The 15,729-nt window shown below is 46.5% G+C and overlaps 1 protein-coding gene across 1 annotated transcript in view; it reads right to left on the bottom strand.

The window, feature by feature from the left end:
• DUS1L (dihydrouridine synthase 1 like) overlaps positions 1 to 14,961 on the bottom strand; it is a 36,315-nt gene extending 21,354 nt beyond the window's left edge. Inside the window, exons 1-7 of the mRNA XM_077251393.1 lie at positions 14,541 to 14,961; positions 12,683 to 12,791; positions 11,896 to 11,946; positions 11,687 to 11,799; positions 11,534 to 11,616; positions 11,095 to 11,198; positions 10,250 to 10,394 (exon numbers count right to left, since the gene is read on the bottom strand). Coding sequence (XP_077107508.1) covers positions 10,250 to 10,394; positions 11,095 to 11,198; positions 11,534 to 11,616; positions 11,687 to 11,799; positions 11,896 to 11,946; positions 12,683 to 12,791; positions 14,541 to 14,822 — 887 coding nt within the window. The 5' untranslated portion in view covers positions 14,823 to 14,961. The remainder of the gene's footprint in view (positions 1 to 10,249; positions 10,395 to 11,094; positions 11,199 to 11,533; positions 11,617 to 11,686; positions 11,800 to 11,895; positions 11,947 to 12,682; positions 12,792 to 14,540) is intronic.
• Positions 14,962 to 15,729: the final 768 nt, after the last annotated feature.

The raw sequence follows: 15,729 nt of genomic DNA, 5'->3' as shown, positions 1-15,729 counted from the left end.
TGCCAATAATTCTCTCTGATTGGATGAAGACGTTGAGTATGGTTCCCATTGACCCTGAACCACAATGTCATTCATGTGAGCCCCCCAACCTGAGGAGCTAGCATCCGTAGTTATCACCCGGGACACCTCTATTACCCAGGGAACTCCTGCCGACAGATTATCCCTATCCAGCCACCAATTTAGGGATTCACGAGTCGCCGGTTCTAAAGTTATCTTTTCCTCCAATACACCCCTCAAGATCCTGTCCTTAATCAAAACATCTTTCTGAAGGGATCTAGCATGAAATTGTGCCCACCTTACCGCTGGAATGCAGGATGTGAGGGACCCTAGCAGGGACATAGCTTGTCGAAGGGTCATACAAGGTGTATTAATTGCTTTTAATACCTGATGCTGAATCTGATTTAATTTATTTTCTGGAAGGAGACACTGTTGTGTAGTTGAATCCAATAATAACCCTAGGAACTTTTGAATTTTTTGAGGCTGTAACCGGGATTTTTCAAAATTAATTATCCAGCCCAGGCGTTCCAACTTAACCCTAGTCAGCTCTAATTGGGACAAACAGTGTTCCGCCGAGTTCCCTGCTATGAGGAAATCGTCAAGGTATGGGACAATAAGGACATTAGATTCCCGCAAATGAGCCATAACCTCCGCAACTATTTTTGTGAATACTCTAGGGGCCGATGTTATACCAAAGGGAAGAGCTCTGTACTGAAAATGATGAACCACTCCCCCCATTAATACTGCTACCCTCAAGAACTGCTGGAAATCTTCATGAATGGGCTCATGATAATAGGCATCTTTTAAATCGACTACCACCATAAAGCAGTTTTTGAATAGCATTTTTATTGTCGAGCTGATGAACTCCATCTTAAAAGTATGCTTAACCAGATAACTATTAAGATGCCTGAGATTTATAATGGTCCTATACGTCTTATCAGGTTTCTGAATAAGAAACAGGGGAGAATAAAATCCTTTCCCTCTATCAGACTTTGGAACCTCTATAAGTACATTTTTAGAGCAAAGAGACCACACTTCTTCTAGAGCAGATTGTTCTAGGGGAGAAGAACGCAAAGGAGTTAACATAAAATTATCCCGTGGGGTACGGCAAAACTCAAGTGTGAGACCCCGAGAAATAGTATCTTGTACCCAGACACTATTTGTGATCTCTGTCCATTCTGAACAGAAATGCAATAGTCTACCCCCCACCGGGATTTCTAGTCATTTGTCCTCTTTCTTTCTCTCCTTTGAGGAACGACGGAACATATATCCTGTACCTCGTCTATGTCTATCCTCCCATCTAGACCGGTCTCTTATAGGTGAAAAGGTACGCTTTCCTCCGCGACCAAACCTTTTCTTATTAAAGGGACGACGATAGAAATTCCCCAATCTGCTTGGATCCTTTTTGTCACCCCCTGCTTTCTCTAGGAGTTCATCCAAGGTGGGCCCGAATAAATACTCTCCTTTACATGGAATGGCACAAAGTTTTGATCTCGTTTGCATATCACCTGGCCAACATTTTAACCATAGAGCCCTCCTGGCTGCATTCGAGAGTCCTGCTGCTCTAGCAGCCATTTTAATGGAGTCAATGGAAGCGTCTGATAAGAAGGCAGCTGCTTCTGGAATCACCGGTAAGGCAGTCAGAATAGAATCCCTTGACGCACCTTCTTTCAACTGAGTCTCTAACTGATCCAGCCAGACCATCATTGATCTGGCTGTACAGGTTGAAGCCACCGCAGGCCTTAAGGAACCGGCTGCCATCTCCCAGGTACCCTTTAGAAAGGTGTCCGCTTTTCTATCAAGGGGGTCTTTAAGGGTTCCCATATCCTCAAAGGGGAGAGAGGCCCGTTTTGCCACCTTGGCTATTGCCGCATCCAATTTGAGGGCTTTTTCCCAATTGGTGACTGCTGGGTCATCAAAGGGATACCTGCGCTTCTGCGCTGGTGGTAAGGAACCTTTTTCCTCGGGCTTCTTCCACTCCTTATTAATAAGATCTTGAATTTTTTCATTGAGCAGAAAAACCCTACGTTTTTTCGGCTCCAACCCACTAAACAATTTCCTCCTTGGAAAGTTGGGGTCTTGGTTCTGTTATGCCCATTGTTCCTCTGACCACTTTAACCAACTTATCTATCTCCTCTCAAGAGGTAGACAGAAGCGAGCGGTATCTTCATCCGAGGAAGAGGACGATGCCGCTGAACCGGAGAAAACTTCCTCCTTATCCTCCTCTGCTGAAGAATCGGAGAATAATGGAGCTTTATATTTTAGAACTTCCTGCTTGAGAAAGGCCCTTTAAGGATTGTCTGACCTCCATTCTGACCATCTCTTTCAAGCTGGCGGCCATAGTAAGGGATTCCTCCGCTACCTGAGGGGGTAAGTAAAGCAATCTAATCCCTGTAGATATAATGCTCTCACCCCCTCCCCCTTCCTGAGACCTCACCGTCTGCTGGATACAGGGGCCACATAATTTTTTAGGGCACAAATCAGGTAGGGGAACCCCGCAGATGCCACATTTCCTGTGTTTCGCCTTCCCGGCACATTTCTTCCCCTATAACAGAACATATGAGGGGAATCATGTCACTGGGTGAACTTTCACCAGCAGCTGCCCAAAGAAAGGTACCGGAATATGAGGGGGATTTTTCCTGGCTGACGCTCCAGACCCCTGTCTGGAGGAGCTTTTGTGGCCAGACTCACTACTCCTTCTGTCGCGTTCCTTCCCTTTGGGCTTCTGGGATACCTCTTCCAGCAGCTGAGGCTGCTGCACATGCTCGTCCTCCATTTCCGCACAATGTGAGGTCAGAAACAAGGGACCACGATCCGGAGTTCTTCTTATAACCCCTCCTCCGGTCAGCAGATGTGCCTAGCGCTCCCCTGATTGTTTTCCGGACTCCCCCAGGTGCAGGCGGTCGTCTCTGGGGCTCAGAACGCCAGCGGTACTATTGCCGGTGGGCGCCACCATCTTGGATGCACTGCGCATGCGCAGGACCCCGGAAACCCGGAAGTGACTGCCGGCTCCGCCCCTGACGTCACCTCGGCTCCCAGCGCTTTCCTATCAGCGCTTAGAGCGGCGTCGGACAGACCAGCAGCACCCCGGGTGGCACCACCAAAGCGCCGCCGCATACAGAGACCCCAGCCACCCCAGAAGGAGGAGACCCAGGGGACATACTTACCCAGCGCTGGCCTTGGAGACAGGACACCACCGGCGACCGCTCCCTGCTGGAATGCCACCGACGTGCAGCCCTGCCAGGACCACCGTGACATCTCCAGGAACTCCGCACCGGCCAAGGTAGGAGACCCCCTCGCTACCTGAGTCGGCCGGCCTGGGATCCTTTTGTAAGTTCTGCAGGATCCCGTCCCATTAGGAACAGGAAACCAACTGATGCGTGGGAGAGGTGCCGCCCTTTTGTATCTGTGGGTTTCCTGTTCCTAAGGGGCGGATCCCCTCTCTCGTGGTGCTTTCATGGGAGTCCGAATAAAAAATGGATCCTAAAATTTATTGGGCAATTTCTCCTGAGTACACCGATACCTCACATGTGGGGGTAAACCACTGTTTGGGCACACGGCAGGGCTCGAAAGGGAAGGAGCGCCATTTGACTTTTTCAATGAAAAGTTAGCTCCAATCGATAGACACCATGTCGCATTTGGAGAGCCCCTGTGTGCCTAAACATTGGAGCTCCCCCACGTGACCCCTTTTGGAAACTAGACCTCCTGTGGAACTAATCTAGATGTGCAGTGACCACTTTAAACCCCCAAGTGCTTCACAGAAGTTTATAACGCAGAGCCGTGAAAATAAAAAATCATTTTTCTTTCCTCAAAAATTATTATTTAGCCAGCTATTTTTTTTTTTTTCACAAGAGTAACAGGATAAATTGGACACCAAAAGTTGTTGTCCAGTTTGTCCTGAGTACGCTGATACCCCACATGTGGGGGGGAACCACCGTTTGGGCACACATTGGGGCTCAGAAAGGAAGTAGTGACATTTTGGAATGCAGACTTTGATGGAATGGTCTGCGGGCATCATGTTACGTTTGCAGAGCCCCTGATGTGCCTAAACAGTAGAAACTCCCCACAAGTGACCCCATTTTGGAAACTAGACCCCCCCCCCCCCCAAGGAACTTATCTAGATATGTGGTGAGCACTTTGAACCCCCAAGTGCTTCATAGAAGTTTACAATGCAGAGCCGTGAAAATAAAAAATCATTTTTCTTTCCTCAAAAATGATGTTTTAGCAAGCAATTTTTTATTTTCGCAAGGGTAACAGGAGAAATTGGACCCCAATAGTTGTTGCCCAGTTTGTCCTGAGTATACTGGTACCCCATATGTGGGGGTAAACCACTGTTTGGGCGCAGGTCGGGGCTCGGAAGCGAGGGAGCGCCATGTTGCGTTTGGAGACCCCTGATTTGTCTAACCCTAATCCCAACTCTAGCCATAACCCTGTCAAGGTGAAAATATACTTTCTTATATACCTTTTGTACTTTTATACTCTTATACTGTGAAACAATAAGTTTTCCCTTGCTAATGTAACTGTATTAAAGATGGCTGCCAGTGTTCATTCTTCACTTCAGTTTAGAATCTGAAGGGTTAAGTTTCATTTCTCCTGAAAAGATAACTCTGGAATGTGAAGAAAGAAGTAACCACCGGGAGACGTTCTGACGAATCGGAGAGAGAGACTGGACACTAGATGTATACTGCATAAACCCCGCCTATTGCATTCCTTTTTAGTACTGTGTATTGTAAATAAAACTCAGTTGCTGTGACCGTTACACACATGTGTGTGGATGCACGAGCATGCACTGAGATTGAACCAGCTACCTGTCTGACTCATTCTTACCCGGTACCACATGCTTATAATTTAATTTGGAATGACTGGTGAATGAGGGTATATTGTCGTTACGACCCCGACAACCCTAATCACAACCCTAACCCCAACACACCCCTAACCACAACCCTAACCCCAACACACCCCTAATCCCAACCCTTACCCAAACCTAACCACAACCCTAATCCCAACACACCCCTAACCCTAATCCCAACCCTAACCCAACCCTAATCCCAACCCACCCCTAACCATAACCCTAATCTTAACCCTATTTCCAACCCTAGCCCAAATTCCAACCCTAACTCTAATTCCAACCCTAACCCTAAGGCTATGTGCCCACGTTGCGGATTCGTGTGAGATTTTTCCGCACCATTTTTGAAAAATCCGCAGGGAAAAGGCACTTTTACCTGCGGATTTACCGCGGATTTCCAGTGTTTTTTGTGTGGATTTCACCTGCTGATTCCTATTGAGGAACAGGTGTAAAACGCTGCGGAATCCGCACAAAGAATTGACATGCTGCGGAAAATACAATGCAGCGTTTCCGCGCGGTATTTTCCGCACCATGGGCACAGCGGATTTAGTTTTCCATAGGTTTACATGGTACTGTAAACCTGATGGAAAACTGCTACGAATCCGCAGCGGCCAATCCGACGTGGATCCGCAGCCAAATCCGCACCGCGTGCACATACCCTTAGAATTAGGCTATGTGCACACGCTGCGAAAAAAAGCTGCGGATCCGCAGCAGTTTCCCATGAGTTTACAGTTCAATGTAAACCTATGGGAAACAAAAAACGCTGTGCACATGCTGTGGAAAAAACTGCGCGGAAACGCAGCGGTTTACATTTCACAGCATGTCACTTCTTTCTGTCCATTCCGCAGCGGTTTTACAGCTGCTCCTATAGAAAACCGCAGTTGTAAAACCGCAGTGAAATCCGCGGTAAATCCGCAGCGGTTTTGCACTGCGGAAAAATCCGCAGAGGACCAGAATACGTGTGCACATAGCCTTTCCCTAACCCTAATTCTAACCCTAGCGCTAACCCTAGTTCTAACCCTAACCCTAGTGGAAAAATAAAAGTAAATATATTTTCTTTATTTTATTATTGCCCCTACCTATGGGGGTGATAAGGGGGGGGGGTTCATTTACTATTTTTTTTTATTTTGATCACTGCGATAAAACCTATCACAGTGATCAAAATGTACATGGAACGAATCTGCCGGCGCACTGCGCATGCGCCCGCCATTTTGGAAGATGGCGGCGCCCATGGAACAGACGGACGGACACCGGGAGGCTCGGTAAGTATGGGGGAGGGGGGAAATCGGAGCACAGGGGGGAGTGGACAGGAGGACAGAGGGGAGCGGACCACAGAACAGAGGACTGGGGAGGCGATCGGTGGCTGTGGGCGGGGGGGGAGAGCAGATCAGGATTTCCAGCCATGGCCGATGATATTGCAGCATCGGCCATGGCTGGATTGTAATATTTCACCATTTTCATAGGTGAAATATTACAAATCGCTGTGATTGGCTGTTGAAAGTGAAACAGCCAATCAGAGCGATCGTAGCCACGGGGGGGTGAAGCCACCCCCCCTGGGCTGAAGTACCACTCCCCCGTCCCTGCAGATCGGGTGAAATTGGAGTTAACCCTTTCATCTGATCTGCAGGGACGCGATCCCTCCATGATGCCACATAGGAGTCACAGGTCGGATTGGCACCGAATTTCATGACGCCTACGTGGCGTCACAGGTCGGGAAGGGGTTAAATAATTAGAAAAACATGTATCATTTCCTCTACACTCCACAAATGTTTGCTACTTTATATTGGTACTGTACGTATGCATGTACATACACACACACACACACACACACACACGTGTGTGTGTATGCATGTACATACACACACACACACACACACACACGTGTGTGTGTATGCATGTACATACACACACACACACACACGTGTGTGTGTGTGTATGCATGTACATACACACACACACACGTGTGTGTGTATGCATGTACATACACACACACACACACACACACACACACGTGTGTGTGTATGCATGTACATACACACACACACACACACACACACACACGTGTGTGTATGCATGTACATACACACACACACACACACATGTGTGTGTATGCATGTACATACACACACACACACACATGTGTGTGTATGCATGTACATACACACACACACACACGTGTGTGTATGCATGTACATACACACACACACACACACATGTGTGTGTGTGTATGCATGTACATACACACACGTGTGTGTGTGTGTGTGTGTGTGTGTGTGTGTGTGTGTGTGTGTGTGTATGTATATACACACACATGTCTATATGTATATATGCGTGTGTTTGTGTGTGAGTGTATGTGTGTATATATATACACACACACATACATATACACACACACACACATACATACAAAAAAAGTTAATATTTTTCAGTTCTTCAATACAAAGAGTGAAACTCATATAGAGTCACTACAAACAGAGTGATCTATTTCAAGTGTATATTGGTTTATGTTGATGATTATGGCTTATAGCCAATGAAAACCCAAAAGTCATTATATCAATAAATTAGAATACTTTATAACACCAGCTAGAAAAATGATTTTAAAATACTAAATGTTGGTCGGGGCTCCTTTTGCATCAATTACTGCATCAATGCAGCGTGGCGTGGAGGCTATCAGCCTGTGGCACCGCTGAGGTGTTATGGAAGCCCAGGTTGCTTTGATAGCAGCCTTCAGCTATCGTCTGCATTTGTTCGTTCTGGTGTCACATCTTCCTCTTGACAATACCCCATAGATTCTCTATGTGTTTAAGGTCAGGCGAGTTTGCTGGCCAATCAAGCACAGTGATCCTGTTGTTTTTAAACCAGGTATTGGTACTTTTGGCAGTGTGGACAGGTGCCAAGTCCTGCTGGAGAATGAAATTTCCATCTCCAAAAAAAGCTTGTTGACAGGGGGAAGCATGAAGTACTCTGGTACTGATAAATGGCTGCGCTGACTTTGGTCTTGATAAACATAGTGGACCTACACCAGCAGATGGCATGGCTCCCCAAATCATCACTGATTGTGGAAACTTCACACTAGACCTCAAGCAGCTTGGATCATGGCCTCTCCACTCTTCCTCCAGACTCTGGGACCTGGATTTCCAAATATAATGAAAAATTTTCTTTCATCTGAAAACAACGTCTTTGACCACTGAGCAACAGTCCAGTTATTTTTCTCCTTGGCTCAGGTAAGATGCTTCTGGCATTGTCTATTGGTCATGAGTGGCTTGACACAAGGAATGTGACACTTGGAGCCCATGTCCTGGATACGCCTGTGTGTGGTAGCTCTTGAAGCAATGACTCCAGCAGCAGTCCACTCCTTGTGCATCTTCCCCCAAATTTTTAAATGGCGTTTTCTTAACAATCCTTTCAAGGCTGCGGTTATCCCGGTTACTTTTGCACCTTTTTCTACCACACTTTTTCCTTCCACTCAACTTTCCATTAATATGCTTGGATACAGCACTCTGATCAGCCAGCTTCTTTAGCAATGACCATTTGTGGCTTACCCTCCTTGTGGAGTGTGTCAATGACTGCCTTCTAAACATCTGTCAAGTCAGCAGTCTATACCATGATTGTGGAGCCTGCTGAAACAGACTAAGGGACCTTTCTAAATGCTTAGGAATCCTTTTCAGGTGTTTTTTGTTAATTATTCTAATTTACTGAGATAACTTTTGGGTTTTCATTGGTTTTAAAGCCATAATCATCAACATTAACAGAAATAAACACTTAAAATAGATCGATCTGTAATGACTTTATAATTTAGAAGTTTAACTTTTTGTATTGAAGAACTGAAATTTACTTTTTGATGATATTCTAATTTAGTGAGAAGCACTTGTATATATGATAGAATAGAGATGATAGAGATAAATAGATATACACTGTGTTAGAGCGGCTCACTTGGCTGGACAGAGGTATAACCGGGACACTGTCTCTTTAAGAAAATGCTTGGTTTATTGAAGACAGCCTAAACCAAGCTTTGGAAAGTAAACACGCCCCTCTAGGCAAAACAGATAAACAAGAAACAAAAAGAAACAGTCCTTTTCCTAACGGAGGATCAGCCTGCTAATAGGCAGTAATGTCCACAGTTCAGATTAGCACACACTTTCCTGGAGTGCTCGCTCTCCAGGCATCTCCTGAAAACTGGAAGCTTTGGCAGTCAGTCATTTCAGCCCAGGCCTTGTGACTCAATCATGTGACTGATCACGTGATCCTGACATCACACAGGTCCTCTAAGGACACTGCAGGTGGAGATACGTGGACCTCCTCTCACCCCGCTCTATGGAAATCCAGCCCATCATATAACTTTATATAAACTGTCCCAACACGCAGTGAGCTGGAGGAAATTATTCTGGTTTTACATCACTGATGCCATCATGCGCAGTGACACGTATCTCCCCTCCATCACTTCACCAGTGACTGTCACAACACACACACACACAAATATACACATATCGTAAGTCCTCCTGCCTCATCAGGTAAAAGAAAAGTGCAGTTTGTATTGTGAAATCAGAAAACATTTTTTAACCCCTTTCTGACCTCGGACGGGATAGTACGTCCGAGGTCAGAACCCCCGCTTTGATGCAGGGCTCTGGCGGTGAGCCTGCATCAAAGCCGGGACATTTCAGCTGTTTTGAACAGCTGACATGTGCCCGCAATAGCGGCGGGTGAAATCGCGATTCACCAGCCGCTATTAACTAGTTAAATGCCGCTGTCAAAAGCAGACAGCGGCATTTAACCGGCGCATTCGGCCGGAAATGATCACATCGCCAACCCCCGTCACATGATCGGGGGTCAGCGATGCTTCTGCATTGTGACCATAGAGGTCCTTGAGACCTCTATGGTTACTGATACCCGGTAGCTGTGAGCGCCACCCTGTGGTCGGCGCTCATAGCAAGCCTGTAATTCAGCTACATAGCAGCGATCTTATGAAGGAGGGGAGAGAAAAACGAACACGGAAAAATGGGAAATCCCAAGGTCATGAAGGGGTTAATGGTCTATGCACACTGGTAGACAAGAAATGGTAGACCTCAAATGATCCTGTTAGCCAGATATATATTACTGAAAAACGCCATAGAACCATAGGGAGAGACCAGAATAAGCTGGCTTCTCCCCGCCCTGCTTCACACATGGGAGAGACCACCCGGGGTCTGTACCAGACTACTCGGACCTCTCCTTATGGTTATCTCTAAGTTGTCAAACTTCGTTTTCTCTGAAACACAGTAGCATTTAGAGTGAAACATACCTGGCTGCAATCATGTCACCAGGCTCCAATTCATGCTGTCCGTGGTTGGAGCCGAGAAAATCAAGTAGCAGGTTCCATTTAATGTTAAAAGGTGGATCTGAAAACATATACCAGAACATGATACTCACGTGTGGTGCCAAAGTTTAAAAAGATGTGCCCGCACAAAAGACAAGGGGCATGGGTATTGCTGAGCAAGCTCCAAGTACTCTTCTGCCATCTCCCACACAAAAGGACTCTTCCCTTCAAACAAGGCTGGATTGTGAAGATTTCCCTCTAAAATACAACCAACCATGAATAAAGTTACACCAGACTAGCTCAGTAACTTAGACAACCAAATTGAAACTACTGACGATGGAACATATTTATGCACCAATTATTGTGTAAGTAGGTATTTCTTGAAGGTCTTCTCCTGGGCCGCTGACGTTTGCATCAGGAGAAGCCCTTCAAGAAATACCTACTTACACAATAATTGGTGCATAAAGGAGGGCTTCTCCTATTAGCCGTGAAGTGTCCATAATACGTGCCGAACATGTATGTCACAACAGATATGACCAGACAAGACATCATCGGAAGCACCTGCCCCCGGATGCAGAAGTGAGTGGCACTGGAGAGCTCCTATAATGGGAATTTGCCAATACAAAATGAGGGAATCTACAAGTAGAGGCACACCTCCTCTCCATAGACTTTTATTTGGATGACTTATGACATATAAAGCGTGCTCCAGCCTGCACATTGAGGGTGCATATAGTGTGAAAGTATGTATCTTAAAAGGATACATTTAAAAGGGGCCTCATGATTTAATCATCAGTCTTTTATATTCTACAATATACTATCTGCCTAGTGGGTTCTGAGATGTAAGGAGGTCTTAAGTGTTCCAAAACATATGTCTTTATATGACAGGAGGATTCTAAATTACTACTCCCATAGGTCATCAGATAAAATGTCTCCCAGGTCTGGACAGAGGGGAACCAACCTGCACTCATCACTCCATGGACACCAGTCTCTTGAATACACCGCTCCACATCACTAAGGTATTGGATATTCCCATTTGCAAAAACTGGAATGTTTACAGCATTTCTATTCAAGATAATAATGAGAAAACCTGCAGTGATAAGCAAGAATGAAATAACATACAGTTTCCAGAAAAATAAATGTATGAAAAAGGAAACAAAACAATAGAGAAATAGAAAAGGGGTTAATTAACAAAAAGTGGGATAAAGCTTAAGCTGCAAGGGGAAGTGCAGAGAATAAGTAAAATAGAGGTGGCGACAAGAATCGGGGAATATAGTCACAGCTGACCCAAGCAGTAGACCTCCAGGGTACACCAGATCTGAACTCTGGGTCCATTGCACTAGCTTGATAAATGTCGGACAATGTGCCTCTACTAATATAACATGTGCCTATACACTCACCGGACAGCTTTAATATGTTCCCATGAAGCAATGCCAGTTAGAGGCCCTTTCTGCTCTTTGGTGCGACCATGAACTGTGAGGAGCTGAAACAGAATCCTGTAAGGAGCCAAGAGAAAAACTTCAAGAAGACAACACAGTCAATAAAATACCAACCTGGCACCCGGCTTTCTCCAGTAACTTGGCATATGCGACGGTTTTTTCAATCTCAGAGAAAACTCTGATTTTACAAGTGATGGGGACAGCCAACTTCTGGTGCGCCAGCTGAACTAAGAAATGGAATTCAGAAGAACTGAAATCCCCAGATAGAAATTAAAGAAGCCGCCAGAAACTTACAAAGACGTTATTATACAGTGGAGACTTACTCATCTTCTCCAGGAGCTGCCATTCATCTTGTAGAAATGCTCCATAGTGACCTGAGCAATGAAACAAAGACATGGGTATGAGCAGGTCTTTTATGCACTCTCAATTTATGTACTAGACAACGGAGCATCAAGGGTAATGTGGTGTATCCTGAATGCACAGGCACCAAATAATGATCTGCAAATGGGTTGTAAGTTTGGCAAAATGGACTCCCTGCCAATAAGCTGTTGCCCTTCCCCCCCCCAGTCAATTTGTTGGGCCCTCCACTGAGCCTGAGAATGGGGCTATATGATCACCCGGTAATGACGGAAACATGTATGCACACCTCTGCTTTATTAATTTCTATTGAATGCAGATTGTATATTTGTTTCTCGCTTTTGGCCATGCTTGTCCTTTGAAGGGGAGGTCAAACATTTTTTGGAAAAAGGCACAAAGCAGTGGAGACTTCAAATAATAAAAAAAAAAAAAAAATGCTAAAATAATTAACACTTGCCAGGATATTCATCTGCCAGTCCAATGATCCCACCATTCTGCAGTGATAATGATCACTGAACTTAGTGGACATGTTCTGACCGTGGTACCATCTAGGCTGAAGCAACAGATGCACCGCTGTAGTGTGGTCAGAAAGCCGCAAACACCAGCAGGACCATCGGAGCGGCAGGGGAACTAGCAGGACATTACAGGATATTTCACTCATCTAATCCATCCCTGGCTTTGTAGCCGCCATTAGATGTTGGACAAGCCCTTCTGCCAGTCTGCAGTGCCAGGAAGGTTTGTATATCACTATACCTCTCTTCGCAATCATTTGTGGGCAGCCGAGGTTCAGATCAATGGCATCACAATAATCCTGTGCTAGCAGCGCTGCTTGGACAAACACTTCAGGGTCGTTTGCACAAAACTTAAAGAGAAAAACAGACAAGCAACATTTAATAGCCGATACAAATAAGGAAACAATGGAGGTGGTGTACCTGACAGTCAGCCCCATGCAAAGCATGTCACCATTACGGAGACGGAACAGGTACTCTTCTATGTCAATAACAAGCAATATTTATTTCCCAATGCAAGAAAAAAGTCTGCAGTCACATGACAAGTATGCGATTTGGGAATTTGTGATCACGTGCCAACTAGGTTCTCATCCGCTTCTTTCAATAGAGGGAATGGTGAATTAGAGGGGAGTGGTAGGGGAATAGGCATGGATGGTAAGAATCAATTATTTTTATAATAAAACATTTAGAGAAACTGGTGAGAATCTGTTATTAGGTGGAGAATCCTGGCTGCATGCACATTGCACACTGTCACAATCCTGCCACCTGCGGGCATATAATGTGACTGCTGAAAGTTCTCATAGGCCCAGAAAAAAAATCCCTTTTAATTTTGAAATAAATCTCTGCTTGCTACCAAAGTACATGAACATTCTCCAGGGGTTGGAATCCCGTCCTGTACACAAGCAGCTTCTACACCTTACAGCGTTCCTCAGGAGAGGAGCCCTCCAACACTGCAAGAAGCCCCTCAGCCTTACCAATTGGAAATGATCAGGGCAGGTTATATCTAAAAAGCATTGCATCCATTCACTGATGGCAAGCGGAAATATAAATACCATCAAACACAACACCCTGGTAAATGGTAGGGGGTGATGTACACCCAATGAAAAAGGAGACGTCCAGTCCCGTAGCAGGCTGACTACATGCCTACTCACTCTCCCCTGCGTTCTCAATGGGAAGAACAGGTTGCTGCTAGGAAGAGGTGGCTTGTCTCCTGTGCTTACAAAAGGATTGGACATGGTGAAATCCAACATGCCTGACCAATGTTCTGACATTTGTAACAGCGGTCACAAACACACTGGCTGGTCAGGCCACACATCTAATATGCATGACCACCTATACACGTAAAGAACACCTGTCATGTATCTGTAAAAATGAGTTACCTTTCCAAAACCCTAAGCTGTCCTGAATCTGCCGACGCTTTCCATTTTTGTTTGCACCCCTACGTAGCAGAGATATGCCCATTTTTCTATTTTGGCTGCCAATGCTCTTGTGGACCAGGAGGGCGCTTTAGAAAGTTCTCTGTTGGGACGTGTAGTCCTCTCCCTCTGCTCAACACCATCAAACGGGTTAAACAACGTGATCGCACAAGATCTTCCCGTTACCAATGTGACTTGCCTGTGACAAGTGCTCAGGATAGTCTTCTTCCACTGAAACCTTGCAAGAACAGGGGGATCTTGGGAGATCCAGTCTCAGGAGGAAAACAAGCCTCAAGCGAAAACTTTCAGAAACACCCTCTTGGTCCACAAGCATAATTGGAGCCAAAGTAGAAGAAATGGCGTGTCTCCACAGAGGGACGAAATACAAACCGGAAGGCTCCGGCACATTCAGGGCAGCGCAGGAACTTGGGCAATGTAATAAGGCGTGACAGGTGCACTTTAATACGAGGGAGCCTTTGGTTCTTGAAAGTAACCCTATCAGCGCCAGATGTCACCAGGGAATAACGTGAGTGCGGAGCAGTGCAGCCGGTTGGGTGACTCGCCCTATGGGCACCGGACGGCCGCAGATACTACAACCCTCATCAGACGATAGTCGCCTATTCTGGCTACCACCATTACCAGTCCTATGAGCAGCCATGCCAGGAGATAACTAGCAGCCATGGTTACCTGGACGATGAGGGGCCGGTCCTCCGCAGACACCTCACAGGACAGGTTCTCCTTCCGGTAGTTGGCATCTCGTACAAACACCTGGGCATGGAGCATGGGAGTGTAGCACAGCTCAGCACCATGTCTCCGGCTCAGGAGCCTCCAGGCCAGCTCACTCTGATCCACCATGGGAGCCAGCACATGGCGAGCTCCCTTCAGGGTCTCTTTCCAGAAGTCCATGCCCTGCCGCTTAGCCATGCTGTGTGCTGCCAGGCTCCGGGGCCACAAGCCGGCGTGGACCATTCAGCTCTCCCTCCCGGACTATCCAGCGTCGCTGCCAGCGCTCACATGCCAACTACTGGCATTCGGCTCCGCTCCAGAGCAAAGACACAATCACTTCCGGCAGTAAGCATGGCACTTCCGCTTGGTGCGTCACTGACTTCGTTCCCCGCAGCGCAGCACCTTATACTTCCGTTAGCAACAAAGCAGAAATGTCTTAGTTCCCTAGTGTCGTTATCATCAGCCGCAGCCATTACTGCTGCCTGCTTCCCTTTCGGACATAATGCAGTCGGTACTTTTCAGAGTGAAATGCAAACCTGTCCCAACATTATAATATGCTGTACCTGCTAGAAGTTTTCAGTGCTAGTTGGACATGGACCAGGAAAAATATTTGCTTCACCCTATTGAATGTCATCATCTCTCCGTATAACTGGCACATAGTGCAGCAGACGCACAATGACACTGCCACTCTCACTGAGGGCCCCTCAGATGTCTGCATTCCAGATATGGACAAAGAGACTTGCGGTACTCCGTCACAACCGGACTTCTGCGGTACTCCGTCACAACCGGACTTCTGCGGTACTCCGTCACAACCGGACTTCTGCGGTACTCCGTCACAACCGGACTTCTGCGGTACTCCGTCACAACCGGACTTCTGCGGTACTCCGTCACAACCGGACTTCTGCGGTACTCCGTCACAACCGGACTTCTGCGGTACTCCGTCACAACCGGACTTCTGCGGTACTCCGTCACAACCGGACTTCTGCGGTACTCCGTCACAACCGGACTTCTGCGGTACTCCGTCACAACCGGACTTCTGCGGTACTCCGTCACAACCGGACTTCTGCGGTACTCCGTCACAACCGGACTTCTGCGGTACTCCGTCACAACCGGACTTCTGCGGTACTCCGTCACAACCGGACTTCTGCGG

The sequence above is a fragment of the Ranitomeya variabilis genome, chromosome 4 (genome assembly GCF_051348905.1).
Source record: "Ranitomeya variabilis isolate aRanVar5 chromosome 4, aRanVar5.hap1, whole genome shotgun sequence".
Lineage (NCBI taxonomy): Eukaryota > Metazoa > Chordata > Amphibia > Anura > Dendrobatidae > Ranitomeya > Ranitomeya variabilis.
Note: the sequence above shows the minus strand (reverse complement) of the source record. Positions and strands in the feature narration are given on the sequence as shown.